This window comes from Drosophila elegans, unplaced genomic scaffold, assembly GCF_018152505.1.
Source record: "Drosophila elegans isolate 14027-0461.03 unplaced genomic scaffold, ASM1815250v1 contig_149, whole genome shotgun sequence".
NCBI lineage: Eukaryota > Metazoa > Arthropoda > Insecta > Diptera > Drosophilidae > Drosophila > Drosophila elegans.
In genome coordinates this window covers 7,805,699-7,822,369 of record NW_024545513.1, presented here as the reverse complement: position 1 = coordinate 7,822,369, position 16,671 = coordinate 7,805,699, and the positions used below count along the sequence as shown (strand labels likewise).

The 16,671-nt window shown below is 40.9% G+C and overlaps 3 protein-coding genes and 1 non-coding gene across 4 annotated transcripts; 3 read left to right on the top strand and 1 right to left on the bottom strand.

Moving 5' to 3' along the window:
* Positions 1-142: 142 nt before the first annotated feature.
* On the top strand, positions 143-4,105 carry LOC108136655 (kinesin-like protein Nod). The gene is made up of 7 exons (XM_017257980.2): positions 143-355; positions 409-603; positions 993-1,521; positions 2,213-2,358; positions 2,425-2,564; positions 2,902-3,636; positions 3,706-4,105. Exons 1-7 carry the CDS (start codon positions 239-241, stop codon positions 3,809-3,811), a joined length of 1,968 nt encoding a protein of 655 aa, XP_017113469.1. The 5' UTR covers positions 143-238; the 3' UTR covers positions 3,812-4,105.
* A 204-nt stretch (positions 4,106-4,309) lies between these two features.
* On the top strand, positions 4,310-4,381 carry Trnad-guc. The gene has a single exon. It is a non-coding gene; the product is annotated as a tRNA-Asp (tRNA).
* Positions 4,382-6,605: 2,224 nt separating this feature from the next.
* Positions 6,606-12,197, top strand: LOC108136562 (glutathione S-transferase theta-3). Its single transcript, XM_017257871.2, has 4 exons — positions 6,606-6,939; positions 10,707-10,993; positions 11,061-11,196; positions 11,693-12,197. The coding sequence occupies exons 1-4, from the start codon at positions 6,822-6,824 to the stop codon at positions 11,863-11,865; spliced, it is 714 nt and encodes a 237-aa protein (XP_017113360.1). The 5' UTR covers positions 6,606-6,821; the 3' UTR covers positions 11,866-12,197.
* On the bottom strand, positions 11,969-16,092 carry LOC108136561 (fatty acid hydroxylase domain-containing protein 2). Its single transcript, XM_017257870.2, has 6 exons — positions 15,585-16,092; positions 15,365-15,519; positions 14,298-14,371; positions 13,302-13,477; positions 12,764-13,218; positions 11,969-12,628 (listed from the first exon to the last, which is right to left on the bottom strand). Exons 1-6 carry the CDS (start codon positions 15,783-15,785, stop codon positions 12,478-12,480), a joined length of 1,212 nt encoding a protein of 403 aa, XP_017113359.1. The 5' UTR covers positions 15,786-16,092; the 3' UTR covers positions 11,969-12,477.
* Between the last annotated feature and the right edge of the window lie 579 nt (positions 16,093-16,671).

Here is a 16,671-nt window from a genome sequence, read left to right as displayed (position 1 = left end):
TAATTACCAAACATCGATACCACAGTGTTGATAATCGTTGGAGACGGAAAAACATCGATTAGCTCTACCAAACATCGATAGCACTGATGCATTGAAAACATCGATGACGCCGATAGCACTATCGATGTTTCTTCACCTCTACGCATCAACATTGGTCACACTGCCGCGATCAATATTTTTAAAAAAGATGCTTAACCAGCCAATTAAAAAAATAAATTAAACTCTTAAATTTAAAACGATGGAAGGCAGCAAACTAAGCGCTGTGCGCATTGCAGTCCGCGAGGCTCCGTATCGCCAGTTTTTGGGTCGGCGGGAGCCGAGCGTCGTGGAATTCCCGCCATGGAGCGATGGCAAGGTAAGGCTAACTGTACATGGCTTCCATGACATGGACCTCATAATGTTTTCCAGTCCTTAGTGGTGGAGAGGAATGAGTACCACTTTGACCACACATACCCGTCGACCGTGGGCCAGGAAGTGGTGTACCAGGACCTGATCCAGCCGCTGGTGGAAAGGGTCATTCTGGGGTTCCAGTGCACGGCACTGGCCTATGGCCAGACGGGAACGGGGAAGAGCTACTCGATGGGAATGGCGTCAACGGATAAGGTGAGTTTCACTTTCCAGTCCTCGACTTCCCACGAAACTCTTTTGGAGAGGAAACAAAGTCCTCAAAAGCTAAGAGTAGAGCGTCCACTTTAGCCAAAAAAAAAGAGAGAATCCAGTTTACTCTTTAAAAGAAATTCATACATTTTTCCTCATCCCTTTCTTTTGTTAACTTATATACAGTAAAACATCATGTTTGGTTATTAAGTTAACAATTGCAAGTTAAACTTAAATGTTTGTGATCTAAATCTTAAAATTTCCGATCTTTACAGATTTGTTCTAGTTTGTTCTTTTTAATTACTTATATAAATTTAAAAAAAAATGCTGTTAATTTTAGAATATTTTGTATTTTATTATATTATATTTACTGTAATCCTCTGCATTTTCTATAGCCCGAGCATCTAGGCGTTCTGCCACGCGTTCTTTCCGACATCCTGGATCGGGTGTCAGCCATGAAAGAGAACCGTACAGGTAACACCCAGGTGTTCGCCTCATTCATCGAAATATACAATGAGAAGGCGTACGATCTCCTGGGATCGGAGCCACATGTGCCCATGGTGGCTGCTCGTTGCCATAGATGCACATGCCTGCCATTGAACCGCCAGGAGGATCTGCAGAGCATTTTGAACCTGGGCACTGGGAATCGGCGCGTTCGTGCCACCAACCTGAACACCAGCAGTTCCAGGTCACACGCCGTTGTCACGATCCATGTGAAGAGTAGCACCTTCCATTCGCGGATGAACATTGTGGACCTGGCCGGATCGGAGGGCGTGAGGCGCACCGGACACGAGGGCGTGGCCAGGCAGGAGGGCGTCAACATCAATTTGGGCCTGCTCAGCATCAACAAGGTGGTGATGTCCATGGCGGCGGGCCACACGGTGATTCCCTACCGCGACAGCGTCCTCACCACCGTTTTGCAGGGTGAGTGGATCCGTTTTTGGGTCACAAGTAATGTCAAAGGTGAAGCAGAAAATGATTAAAACAGGATTGAATTTGATTGATTTCTAACTCAATTAATTGTTATACAAATATTACTCACTTTCCTTTCTTTCATTAATTCGTTTTGGGATCCACTGACACATCAAATAATAGTTATTAATTGGATTGAAAAAATATTTTAACACAAATTAATGATGATTTGTTAATTTTAACCTTAATTGCTCAAAAAATAATAACATTGTTGTAAATAAACTAGTGTCGATAAGATTGTTATGTTAGCTTAACAAGCAAATTAAGACGAAACAAACACCAAATTTCGAATATAAAATTTTTTTATTTACACTTTTAGTAAATATATTTTTCTAATACTAATTTTTGCAATCATTAATACTACTCAAACTGTGATCACATTCTTTTTCAAATGTGCTTTCATTTTATTGAAATGTATATATTTTTTAATGTCACCAGTTATCATGTATTTTTTTAAAAACAAAAATCCAAGCTGTGTTTTTAAGCAAAAGAATTATTTAAAATATTTATTAAAAGTGTAATTATTTTGTTAGAAATATTTGTAACAACAAAATATCATATACACATGGTTATTACAATATTTTATAGAGAATACCCTAATTGATGTGCGTACTTATCGCCTTTTCCCCCTGATCCTTTGCAGAATCACTCACCGCCCAGTCGTTTCTCACCTTCCTGGCCTGCATAAGTCCCCATCGCTGCGATCTGAGCGAGACATTGTCGACTCTGCGCTTCGGCACCAGCGCCAAGAAGCTGCGCCTGAATCCGATGCAAATGGCACGCCGGAAGGTAACCACCTGCTACTTTCCTATATGTTTAAGAAGTTCATATAGCCCAAGCTCTCTTCGATTTCAGAATTTGCTGGCCGCACGGACGCCAAGCATGCTCCGTGTGAACAGCTCGACAGCTATCAAACGCGACTTCAATCAGCACTCCGCAAACATGCTCCACCGCACTCGCTCCGAGCTGGGCATGACACCCAAAGCCAAAAAAAGGTGACTAACTTAAATTACCTGGTAAACACTAGCTCAAGAAACTGACCAATTAGGCAAAACTCCTTGCTCCGCCCAAAAATCCTTAAAAACCCCGTCCATAGGAAACATCACCACAATAATAGAGTTGCCCAAAGAAACCAAAATATAGCATAACATCTAAACACATATAGAACTACTAAAACATTTCCATACAATATTTTTCATTAATAAATATAAATCAATTAATTATACAATATACACACTATCCTTATATGTAATATGGCTACTACTGTACGTTCCCATGTTTGGTTTTGGTTTTGTAAATAATAATAATAAGATATCTTATTCCGTTTTACAGCGCACGCGAGTTATTGAAGCTGGAGGAGCACTCGTCCATAGACATCTCGGACAGTAGCCTCAGTTTTGTGGGTTTCCAGGGCGAAATCAACAGGTACCAGGACCAAGACCAGGATCAGCAAATGATGCCGCCACCTGGACAACCCGGTCAGCCCAGCAGCCTGCACTCCACCGCAGTGAGCATTGCCGAAGGGGAGGAGAATGAGCCGAAGCAGGCAGTTGCGATGCAGCAGTCGGCCATGTCCATGTCCATGTCGACCATTGTGAGTCCCATTGGTCTGCGGCCAGCCAGCATACAGCAGGAAATCAGCGGAATTCAAGCTTTGGGGGAGAGCTGTGTGGAGCAGTCTTCCTGGTCACGGTCCCATGTACGTCGCTCTGCGCGTCTGGCGAACATCTTTGCGGTGGACACCTCCAACACCTCCGATGCCACGATCCCACACAGAAGCACATCAAATTTGCGGCGCAGCAGGCGACTGGCGGAAATTCGGGAACGTAGCGCTTCTGCCGTCGCAAGAATGGAGACCAGCCGTGTAGCCACAGTTCGTCCTCAACAAAGCACCACACAGAGCGAAGGGACGCGTTCGAGGAACGTTCGAGATCCTCCAGCAGCCGAAGCTTGGATGGCCAGTCATCACCGCTGCTTCCTGGACATGCTCAACAACGGCGGCCTGAGGGAGCTGCAGAGAATTCCCGGAATCGGTCCGAAGACAGCCTTTACCTTGAGCATGCACAGGTGAGCATAAAAAGTGCTTGTAGCCAAGTGGAAACCAATCATTTGTATCCCCCTTTTTTTTTTTTGCAGATCTCGCCTTGGTTGCTTCAACGATCTTGAGCAAGTAAAAGGACTACCCATTTGGCCCGGAAAAAGCTGGGACAGGTTCAGTCAAGTAAACTGTCTGGATCTCTAATATATGTAACTTAGAATACGATTTATTTTATGTGTAATATTCGTGTCAAATTTTGTGTTTTTTTTTTTTTTTAATTTTTGTCCCTGATGTACCAAAAAGTCTATATAATTTAGACAATTTATAAGTTTATAATATAAGTAAAATCAGAGTGGAGCAGGATATCCTAACATTAAACAAATAAAATAAGTGTTAGTTAAGCATCTCTGAGTGTTATTTAAGCCTTTCTGATCAAGTTTATTTTTTTATTGTTTGTGATTTTTTCTAATTCAATGAATGAAATATAATAATAAGACTTAAAATAAGCCCTTTGTAAACAAAATATATGAACACGAAGAAATCGATTTGTTTTAAAAGTCAAACAACTTAGTCAATGCAAAATCTCATAAGATTCTCAATTCAAACGTTTTTATATATGTCATAGAAAAAGCTATTTAAAGATTCTTAGTAATGTTCTAATCTTTTTATATGTTTTTAAAGCAGAAGTCGGAACGTATCAATTCCTCGATAGTATAGTGGTTAGTATCCCCGCCTGTCACGCGGGAGACCGGGGTTCAATTCCCCGTCGGGGAGGGTATTCGCTTTTTTTTTATATACTTTTTTGTTTGCAAAATAAAAATCTCCCAGGTGACTTGACCCAAATTTATTTAATTATATTCATTTAAAAATAAACTTGTTTAGAGATCAATTTAAGCATACTTTTGGGGGTCTTTGTCTGAAAATAAATCAGTTGCAATCAAATACATTTGAAATATGTTATCATCAACCAAATATGTTACCATATCATATTAAAATATTTATTTAAAGCTAGCAGTATTACTTACCATTAAATCTTGCAAATGTATTTATGTCTACTTAAATTTCTATCAGTCACAATGCTTTTATTGGTCTAGCATAGATTTTGGCATCTTAAAAGATATATATTTGCTTAAATATTTATGTCGTAGGTTTAATTTAATAGGCTATATATGTTTTTTAAATTTTCCATATTTTTATTGCTGTAAGAGTCGTTCGCTTAAGCTCTCTGCAAAGTGAAGTGCATGCACTATCGCTGTGCGAACTGTTGTGCCACCTTGAGCGGACACTTGTGACAGCAAATGCATCTTAGAGATACATCCGAAGACAAGGCAATTTTGCACTGGCACTTCGGCCTGTTTTATCAGCTCGGTAGTTAAACAAAAAAAAAAATTCGCTGACCGATATAGCACGGTCTGGTTCTGGTTCTTGTTCTTGTTCTTGTTCTTGGCTCTTGTTGATATTTCTGTTATTGGCTCCGTTTCGGTAAACAAGATAACATAACACGGCGGAGATACGAAAAGTGGGATTGGGTATAGGGATGGGAATGGGGAGTTGTTCGGTGGAGAATCTTCTAAATATGTATAAGTACTAAGCATTTTCTGATTGGAAATCGTTGGCAGATAACGCCCGAATATACGAGTATCAGAGCTAGTCCAGTACAAAGGCAAGCCGAAGACCGAAAGCAAAAGAAACCAGCAAAATAAAAACAAGAAAAGCCGCAGGAGCAACAAAACACTGAAAGCAAAACAAATAGCGAAAAAATCGACACTTGGGGCATACTCGAAATGCTCTTCCCCAAAAAAAGCTACGAGTTATGGAGCTACCGTACATATAATACCATTTAGCCACTAACATAAATGTGAATCTTAAAATTTACTTACACAAAATGATGACATGTTTATGGTTGTTTAATATTTTGTAAAATCTTTAGGCTTGAATATTTTACAATTTATACAATATTACATTAATATAGTATTTTTGTATGCCATGTTAAAATAATTTTAAGCTTTATAGGGTTTCAAATGTTTTTATATGATTTCAAACACATTTAAGGTATACAAGATAAGTATCTTAAGCCTTAAATTACTTTGGATATACTAACTGGAATATCTGTGGAGATCACGATTCGAGTCTTGATTCCAAAGTTATAATAGATTGTTTTGTTCCTCAAAAAGTATCTTTTATAGGTATACAAACTGAAGTATCTGTAGAGATCACGATTCGAGTCTGGATTGCCGAACTTCAATAGATTGTTTTGGATGGACTCCAAATAAGTATTGTTAGTAAACTATCGTAGGTATCACACCCATTTTAGGTATACAAACTGGAGTAGCTGTAAAGATCACGATTCGAGTCTGGATTGCCGAACTTCAATAGATTGTTTTGGATGGACTCCAAATAAGTATTGTTAGTAAACTATCGTAGGTATCAAACCCATTTTAGGTATACAAACTGGAGTATCTGTAGAGAGTGCTGCCATGGATTTTCATCACGATCCGCTTCTTAGCTCCCGAGTTACCATAGATCGTCTTGGCTATCCAGCGGTCGCTCGATTGAGGGCCACACCCTCTTTTGAGTGGGGAACGCAGTCGCAATGTCCCGATTTCGATGAGAGAGTACTGTGCACAGCAGTGGGGGCCATATGCAATGTACATATGAGATCGAGAAGCCGGTCTTTTTTGTCTCTGTTTTTGTTTTTGTGTTCGCCTTTTCTTTTCTTTTCATTTCTTTTTTTTTTTTTTTTTTATTCGTTCGTTTTTTTTTATTCGTTCGCATCTTGTTGTGATCGCTCTGCCGCTGCTGTGCCGCCTAGCTGGCTTGTTTTTGCGGCGCATTTAATGAATGCGGCGCCCCCAAAAACCCCTCCAAAGCCTGAACCCCCTCAACCTCTCTCTACCTCCCTCACACTACCAATCCGGCGACACAGCTGCGCAGCTGCGCAGTCGACGTCAACGTCAACGTCGACGCTGTGCGTTGCGCTTAAAATGTCGCAGCGACAGCGCTGCGAGCTCAGTCTAGCGGCAAAAGTCCAAGCGACTAGCAGTCCGGTGTTCCAAGCGATCGCAGTTTTGAATCTGGAATCTGGAATCAGGAAATTCGAATTTCGATTGGGACTTGATTGGGGCCTATTTTCTTCGAAATCGGCAAACGCTATAAGAATATACCTACAGGACATCACAGAGCCTGAGCCTGAACCTAAACCGGAGCCTTCAAGATGTCGCAGCCACTCAAGTTCTACTTTGATTTCCTCAACCAATCGAGCCGGGCGCTCTACATCCTTCTGGAGGCATCCAAAATCCCCTTCGAGGCCATACCCATATCGATGCTGAAGGGTGAGTACGTGCCCGGTGGCACATCCACATAGCACACCCATAGACACAGAGACACAGAGACATAGCTTAGGGCCCAAAGGTCCAAAGATTGTGGTCACACATTCCTATGCATTTATGCTATGCTGCCTGCTGCCCTTTGTTTAATGATATTTTCGACGGCGAGTTTCCAAACAAAATTTTCCGCTCGTTAAAAATTCCATTTGTGAACCGAAAAGTTTCCAAGGCGAAAGTGGGTAGTCGATTTTTTTTTTTTTTTTTTTTTTTTTTTGTAGATAGGGAAATCATTTAAATAATGTCACCTTAAGGTTATAGATCAATGGATTTATAAGATTAACGCCAATCGTAATAGTTTCACGTTCATAAACAATATCGTTCCAAAAAGGGAATTTGTTACCACGACTCAAACGTGAGGTTTCCTTCTACAAAAAGGTATGCAAAAATACAAATATAAATCGTTTTTAGCGGTGCACTTTGAACGTGCTTACAGATAATCTTAACCCACCACTAGAGGCATCCTAAAAACCGAGGCATCCTAAAAACCGCTTAATCGCTTTCGATTCACGCTTTTATCGCCTGTCACCAAGCCAAAGCCACTGCGAAAACAAACAGTCGAACCTCTCTATAAGTCCAAATAACCATATAATACAATGTCACACAAATCGTGACCCTTCGATTCGTATGTGTTGAGCTTATTCAAATGCAAATCCCCTATATTATATTGTCCATAATTCGGATAGAAAATTCGAGTTCCAGTTAATGGGGTCCCACTGTATCGGAGTGCACTTTGATCGTGTTTACTTTACTGCGGGAATCTATACCGATCTTTGCGCTGGTTTTATCACCTGCTTGCCAAACTTGGACACTTATCAATCGTTTTGTACAGATCTACTGACTTGTTTGCTAGTTTATTTTTTCAGTACCTTACTTAACTTTTCGATTTCGTTTGTGTTTGTGTTTGAGTTTGAGTTTTGTTTTCTTTTATCTTCTTCTACCTTTTGTTGTTTTGTCGGTTTGTTTGCCGGGCTGCGCGTGCGCTTAGCACTTTTGTGAAGACCCCAATAACAGTCTTGGTCTTGGTCTTAGTCTCAGTCTAAGTCTTAGTCTCAGTCTCAGTCTAAGTCTGAGTTTCGTTCGTTTTGCACTTGGTCAAGGTTGCGGAAACGCCATAAAGTGCAGAATTGATGCGAGGATGCAATAACACAGCCATCATCGAAGACAGAGGCCCATTAACGACTGCATATATAATCGCGATATCTGTCTGGTCGGGTTTGCATTTATCGGTTGACGTCAGCCATTCGCCAGGTAAATTAATATATCCGCATCTGATACCGATCATGCTAATCCCAGTCCCAATCCCAAGGAGAGCTTTCCCTCTTTATGTGCGCTTATAGTATAGTATAGTATGTCTATATGTCCGATATCCAGTGCCATTTGGCCACTTGGACTTTGCACTCCGGAGAGCCGTCGGTGCTTAGAAATCAGAGTCGTCGTCGACGTTGCACAGCCACTGCATTCGAGTGGAGTGTGGCGTGTAGACAGAGACAACCTTGTGGAGGTTAAAGACTCCAAGACTCCGAGACTTCGATGCGGGGGCAAGCACTTTCAGTAGTTGGAGCTCACTGTGCTCACTGTGCTCACTGTGCTCAATGTAGCCCCTGTAGTTTTTGTTAAGAGCAGCTCACCCACCCGGTTTTCATGCCGGCCGAGCATGACGCAAGGAATCTAATCTCTGGTCGAGAGTTTACGAGCCCGCTGCAATTCGGATCAAGTGGAAATCGAGTTAAGGCCTTTGATTATTGCTCTATCGTCACCATAAAAATTAATATTTTCCGATCCAATTTGGTATACCCTCCTAAAAGTTATCAACGAGTGGCCCCAGCGATTTGCAAGGCAATCCACAGGCCGCAAGCTGAGTTACTAGAGGTCATATAAGGTTGGATAGTTACTATTTAGCTGAGGTTAGTACTATGTATATGCAGTCCGTTGTACCTTTCTAAAAGTGTTTGTAACGATTTGTAAAGCAATCTACGCTGATTCTTAGAGATCAGGTTAGACGGGTCTTATAATTGTTGCCCAAAGGTGTTTAAGGTAAAATAAAAATGAGGAATAAGGACTACTACTTAAGTTAGATAGTATTTTAAGTTTGTTTTCAAGTTTATTTCCCACCAACCGCGAGTGCAAAGTTGTAAGATTTTGGATAACAGTTTTGGATTTAATTGGCTTTAGCCATCTAGATTTTAGTGCTTTCACAATTCACATGCGATAATGACACCCCCGAGCTTCCGGTAGTAGAAGCTACTACTACTACGGATACAGATCTTGATCAGCAGTCAGTGCAGTCAGTGCAGCACGAATCTCTCACGAGTCGCCCTTTGGCTGGACCTAGGGCCATCATAATAATATTCCGCTTTAATTTGCCAAATGGCGGCAATTATACAATTGACAAATTGCCACTGCCATTATTTGTTATTTTTGAATCGGATCTAATCAGCTGTTGATGTCGGAAATCACAGTCGCCCACTGTTGCTGACTAATCAATTGGGTTTCCATTGAAAGTGCTCAGTTAATTTCTTTGTTTATTCGCACCATCCAAATCGTGACGGGATGAAGGGATGGCGTGGAGTGGAGTGGAGAGGTTGGGTTGTGGGTGTGGACAGGCATTCAATTTCAGAAACCGACGCTGAGTGGGTATTTTTAGAGCCAGAGGCCTCGCAAGTGCCACCCCAAACCCCTTGTTTTTATGCGACTTCTACACCGCTTCACTCCCGTGACCTTGATGGGCACCAACTGGCGACATTGACAATGACTTTGTCTTTCACGCCGGCCAGACACGCCCCCCTTTTCGGGGCAATATCTCTTTCACATTCACATTCCCCTTATCGTTATCGGTTCCAAACTTTTGACAGTGATTCAGCACCTGTTGCCAAGTAGCAATATCTCGTTGGGATCAGGCGATCAACCGATCGGATGATTGCTGCATAAGCATATTAACATCTGACATAAAATATAATTAAATTTATGGGTACAAAAAGAACTAGAAAACCTGTATAGAAATGTAGATTTGATTTTGAAGAAATGGGAAAATTATTATTTAATTATCAAATGATATACCTAAATAATCGTATGGTAAATACTATTCAAAACTGTTTTAAATACTTAATAATTTTACTAGCGTGAAAGGTAAAGGTACCTTAAATTTATGATGACTTTGTTTATTATTATATCAATTATAAGTAATATGAAAAAAAAATAGTTGCACAGGAATATTGACTTTATTTTAAAGAAATGGAATTTGGTTGATTCTATAATGATAAATAAATTTTAAAACCTAAAAGTAATTTAACTTTTTTTTTTATTTTGTACACTACATTTAAATTTTTAAAAATTATCGATACAATTGTGATAGGTGTAAAATGATAAATGTGTTATTTATAACATCCAACAAAAATATTATTAAATTTATAAGTAAAAAAAAGTTAAACCTGCCTAAAACATTTGGTCTTAATATTGAAGAAGTGGGAATTTGTTGAGCTTATAATGAATTAATAAAATTTGATAAATAAATTAATATTAAATAATTGATTGTATGGTTAATACTATCAAAGATTTATGACTTAAAAAAAAAAAGGCACAGATGTGAAAAAATAATAGGTGCAATTGTGATAGGTCGGATGATGTTATTTGTTATTACTCATTAAATTTAAGTACGAATGATTTTTTGCGGGTGTATTATTATCTCACCAGCTTCCCCCTTTTCCTTCCTCCAGGCGAGCACTTGACTGGCGAGTTCCGGGACAATGTGAACCGGTTCCGCAAGCTGCCGGCGATCACCGACCATGGCTACCAGCTGTCCGAGAACGTGGCCATCTTCCGGCACTTGGCCCGCGAGAAGCTGGTGCCGGAGCACTGGTACCCACGGCGCCATCTCGGTCGCAGCCGGATCGACGAGTACCTGGCCTGGCAGCAGACGCACATGGGCGTGGCCACCACAGAGTACTTCCAGCAGAAGTGGCTGGTGCCCTATCTGCAGAAGACGCGCCCAACCGACAATGCGGTAGGTGATCCTCAAGACTCCTCGTTCTCCGTCCTTCCAAATCCTCTAATCTCGCTGGCCATTTCAGGTGAATCTCGCCAGCAAGCAGCTGGAGCACACGTTAAACGAGTTCGAGCAGCTCTTCCTCAACTCCCGCAAATTCATGATGGGCGAGAACATATCCTATGCGGACCTCAGCGCCATTTGCGAAATCGATCAGCCCAGTAAGTAGAACTTTTTAATTTGCATTTTAAAATATATACAAATCCTAAAAAAAAGTCGATCCGAAAGCAAATTGACTAAGATATGAGCATTGAGCGAAAAGACTGACTAGTGTGTTAATGTGTTTTTCTCAAAATTTCCTTTTTTTTTTTTAATTATAATGCTTTAAATGCAAATGTAATATTTTTATTATGTTTATAAAAAAAATTGTTTATTATTTGGTTCAATCCAAACCATTTTGACTTAAATACATATGACTTTTGTTAAAGTTTCATCCAGATGTATTTTCAAACTAAGAGACAAGTTTGCGTACAAACGGACAGGCGAACAAACGGACAGAAAGACGGACAGGGCTAGATCGATGCCGATCAAGAACTTATAGATCATTTTTAGGACCGAAAATGACTATCCTCTGCAAGGGCTTAACAATGTTTTATGGCTGAGGAAAGCATTCACTTTCCATTGGTATTAACCTGGTATTTCTTCCTCGCATTGCAGAGTCCATTGGCTACAATACGTTCCAGAACCGCAACAAGCTGGCCCGCTGGTACGAGGCGGTTCGCGAGGAGCTGGGCCCGCACTACAAGGAGGTGCTCGGGGAGTTCGAGAGCAAGCTGAAGGGCAGCGGCAGTGGGCAGCAGCAGGGCGTGGCCCAGGCGGTGAAGCAATAGCCGAGGGACCCGTCCACCCTCGGACCGTCCACAAATCTTGTTTAGCAACCTAAGGCAATCGACTATTTAACCCCCTGTTCGTTTTTTTTTTTTTTTTTTTGTGATTTTGTGATTGTACTTACTTTTTAAGTTTCAAACCTTCCAATCGCTCTTTTTAATCTTTAAGCTTTAATCTTTAACCTTTTAACCCTACCATTTGTATCTAGTATTGCTCCCCCGTTTTTCTATTATATAGCTACGAGAAAAAAAAAAAACCAATATATAATATTAGAGCTTAGTTGTTAATTATGTATCTTAAATATACGTATATAAAGTACGCTTATGATTGTTAAGCCGGCGCCTTTTCTTTTTTTGCCATCGAATACCGAGTCACTCGCACACTCTCACTTTTGTCTATACATTTACATTTACATTTACATTTACGCTTTATTCGACTCGATTAACATTTGTGGGGGATTCGCTCTGGGAGCGGTGCTCGCGGGTGCAGGCTTCTAGGGATCTGCACAACGACGTCTACATATTATATGAGGTGTACAAAATAGGATCTGCCTTGTCATATCACAATTATAAAATTTGTATACACAGATTGAGGAATGCTTGGACTGTGTCTGCTCACTTCATGGTCGGATCTGGGAAAGCATCGCGTGGCGGCTTGAAGCTCAGCATCATGATGTGTCGCGCATACGACTTGGTGGCCCGGAAAAGGGAATCGGTGCCATGGAGGCGATCCAGCACTCCGAGCACCCCAAAACAGTTGTTGAATCTGTGAAATAATTTTAAATCAGTCCCACATACACACAACGGTTTACGGGGGCAGGGGCATTTTCACTTTTCAAAGGCATTCTTAGGTAGTTTTGAAAAAGTGAAAAACCCACAGCGGATTCTTAATGTGTATTACTTCAAATGGTGAAAGTCATGCGCCTCGGGACTGGGAAAGAACGGCAAGTGGTAACCGGAATGGGCATTGAGCGTTGAGAGGATCGCTAGGGCGAACCACAGCCACGCGGTGGCCACATGGCTGCCCATGAGAAAGACGCCCAGGAAGGGCGGCAACAGGTTGCTGAAGATGTGCTCGATGGGATGGCAATAGATGGCCGTCACCGAGATGGGGGCCGTCCACTCGTGATGCTGCTTGTGGATGTACTTGTAGATGTGCTTGTGGTGCAGTAGACGGTGCGAGTAGTAGAATCCCAGTTCCTCCATCAGGATGCACACGGTCAGCTCGAAACAGACCCAGTGGAATGTGGGCAGGTCGCGGATGTCGCTCAGTCCGCGGATCTCCATTAGGCGGTAGCTGGCGTAGGCCAAAGGTATGCCCACGAAGATCTGGTTGCAGACCACGCACCAAATCACCTGAAATGCGGCACATACACAGATGGGCGGGGTCGTTCAGCCATTGGGGTCAATTAAGTCTGGGCTTTTAATCAATTTCGAACCTTCAACAGACGACGGACTTCCACGGGCTCATTGGTGCCCGGCTGGATCTTGTACTTGCGCAGACAGGCGGGCCGATTGGTCAGATCCATGAAGGTGTACAGTGTGCCCACGGTCCAGTAGACGATCATCGTGAAAATGGTGGTGCCAAATACCCACAGCACCATGGGATCGTCACCTAAAAAATTGCATTTGTAAGTTAAAATGTTCATAACATATGCATACAAAATGGTTATGGCAAATGGAAGGAGAAATATTTTTAAATTACTTGTTAAAATTGGGAAACAATGTACATATATAGGTTTCTTATGTTAACATAAGTATTTCTACACATTTAAATTAATGATGACAAAGAGAAATAAAACAGCCTAAGATAAAGCTTATAAATGCAATAAACGTAAAGCTTGGTAAATAAACCCATAAAGATAAAGACCCTATATGAAAAGCATTAAGGCAGTTAAGAGTGTGAATTGTAAATTGCAAAGGGTATACGGAAAATACAATTAAACAGACCTATGATAAATCCCGTAAATATTATATAGAAGCCTGTTATTTCAACAGCTTCCGACTTTGAGCTTAGGCAATAGCAGCTAACCGAAGTTCATTGCGATGAGCCTATTGTGCAATGCGTAAATATTTACTCTGGCTAAATAAAGTTAAGTTAAGTTAAAAAATAGGTTTCCCAGATGGGTGCTTTATATGATGTAGAATTCAAATTCGAATGAGTAACGCGGCGTAATTGGCATCACTTCTGGCTGCGTTTGTATCTGTATCTGTATCTGTATCTTTATCTCTTTTATCTGTATCTTTGTGTCGGTGCGGTGGAATTAGTAAACAAAACAGTTGATGTTGACATTTTGTTGTCGCTTCTGGCTGAGAATTGCAATTCGCACAATAACACAAAGGCACAGAGAGAGGGGCAAAGTTTACCTGTGCCTTTCTCCATTCTTTTTCCCCTTTTTCTTTTTTATTTTTTGATTTTGCATTTATGTACTTACCGAACGAGTCGATGAATTTGTCCCACTGCGACTGCCAGAAATCCCCGGAGGCGCCCCAAAAGCTCTGCAGATGCCTGGCATAGATATAAGAAACCTCGATGAATTTATCCTCCATGGCTCGCACTCTCTATATATGTTCTTATTCTTGTAGAATTGGCTTTCTCCCGATTCTTCGCTCTCCCCCTAAAAGCTTTCTACGCGCTCTTCGTCTTCGCTGCTGAGCGTCGCAAACGCAAATGGCATTTGCGATCGCCGGATCGCGTGGAAAAGTGCAATTCTCGAAATCAAAGCTCGGCTCAATTCCAGGCTCTCACCCAAAAAAGAGAGAGCAAGAGAGAGAGAGAGAGAGTGGAGAAGAAAGTCTAGCGTCGGAAACCGAAGCTTGGAACACCCTTTCAGGTTCAAAAACGTATGCACTATATCTTACTACATTTTTATCATATTTGTTATAATTACAACATTTAAAATAAATTATACTAGTATAAACCATAAATACAGCTTTCTTTGTTTGACCAAAATATCAATGCGTATAAAAAAATCTTTTATAATTTTTTTTACCACATTTAAAGAAATTTAAAGCAAATATAAATTTTAGGAATATTTAAATGAGTTCTGGAGCAACTTTAATTGATATACGATAAATACCGTTTAAATATTAAAATATATATATTTGTAAACGATTTTACTAAAAGCAGCTATATTTATATTTTAGGTTTAAGACATATCAATAACAACCTATAAATATATAGTTTCAAAGCCCAAGGTTCACATGTAAACAAAACAGACGGAACGATAGTAAAATATAAGCTAATGCAACTTTTATATGAAAAAGCCCATTCTGGGGTCACAAAGGCTATCGAATTGGAATATAACAAATGATTTTTATGTTTACAAATGCAGATTCACTGCATAAAGTTAATTGCATTATCAAAAGGGTTTTATATTTTGTGCATTAGCTAACAAAAACACCTCATCGGTATCCAAAGCATCACTTTTCGGTATCCGAAAGATCACTATTCGGTATCCGAAAGATCATATTTCGTAACTTGGATGTTTCGAATCATTACCAGGTGAGCACGTTGCGGAACAGGATAAAAGCGGCCAGGGCGCAGGTGATGATGAAGATGACGCTGTGCAGCGAGGACAGCCAGACGTCGGCGGTGCGGGTGTCGTCCCAATTCTGCAGAGGCGAGCAGGAGGATGGGTTTTGATCCTTGGCATTCTGCAGGGAAGGATAAGACGGGTTGGTCAGCCGTTGGAGGGCAGGACGAAATGGGCTTGGCTTACATCATTGAGGTTCAGATAGACCGGCGGCAGTCCCACCTTCTCTTTGAGGATTCCACCGCCCAACGAAGAGGAGGAGGAGGAGGAGCTGTTTCCAGCATTCCCGGGCTGCACGGTAACCGAAATTGGCGAGGAGGCGGACGAAGAGGACGAGGCGGAGGAGCCCGAATTATTTGGCGGTCTTCCGTGCACCGGATTCGACATGTTCACGGCTTTTCCTCCGTTTTCCTTAGTTTCTCCAATTTCTCCTCAGTTTTCTTTACAACTTTCCCAGTTGTTGCTCTCTCGCTCGTTGTAGATTTCCTTTTTGTTGTGGCTTTTTCGTCGTCCTTGACATTTGACGCACTTCGATTTTTCTAATAACCCTGTGATTTTATTCAGCCGGTTTAGTTTTGAATTAAATAATTAAGTAATAAATACACCGAATAATTAATCCGCATTTATTGTTAACTTTGTGACATGAACAGTTAAAATCAAACGCTTATTTTTGAATCTCGGCTTTTGGAAAAGCGCTCTCGCCCTCTCTTTCTCTCTCACTCACACACATAAGGCGCTTCCAGTGTGACCATGGATCGGTAACTGTTAAAATCGCTGGAACGCTTTGGAATGAAACTAAATACAGTGCCCGCTCGAAATTGAGACATGAAATGCAATTTGATTAACAGTGCACCATCGATTTAGTAAACAAAAAAGAAAATAAACGGACTTTCATTATACAATTGAAAAAAAAACCATATATATCCCTGTGGTTGGCGATAGTTGACCCCGTTTGGCAATTAGCGATAGTCGCTTGCCCAACACTGCCACCTCTAATATTAGTGTTGGGAAACCCACAGATGTTACAACATCTGTACAACTTGTGAGTACCTCTTTACAGTCTAGGTACGAATACAATGTTATTTTTGTAACGCAATAAATAAAAGATAAATCTCTGTATATAAACATGTACTTGATAGAAAATATAAATAAATTGAATAGGAACTTTATCGGTTTAATTTTTTTTTATAATAATTATTATACACTGTTAAAAATGTACCGTTCCGTGTTAGTCAGGTACAACAGAAGCGCACACGCTTTCCAACACTTGCCG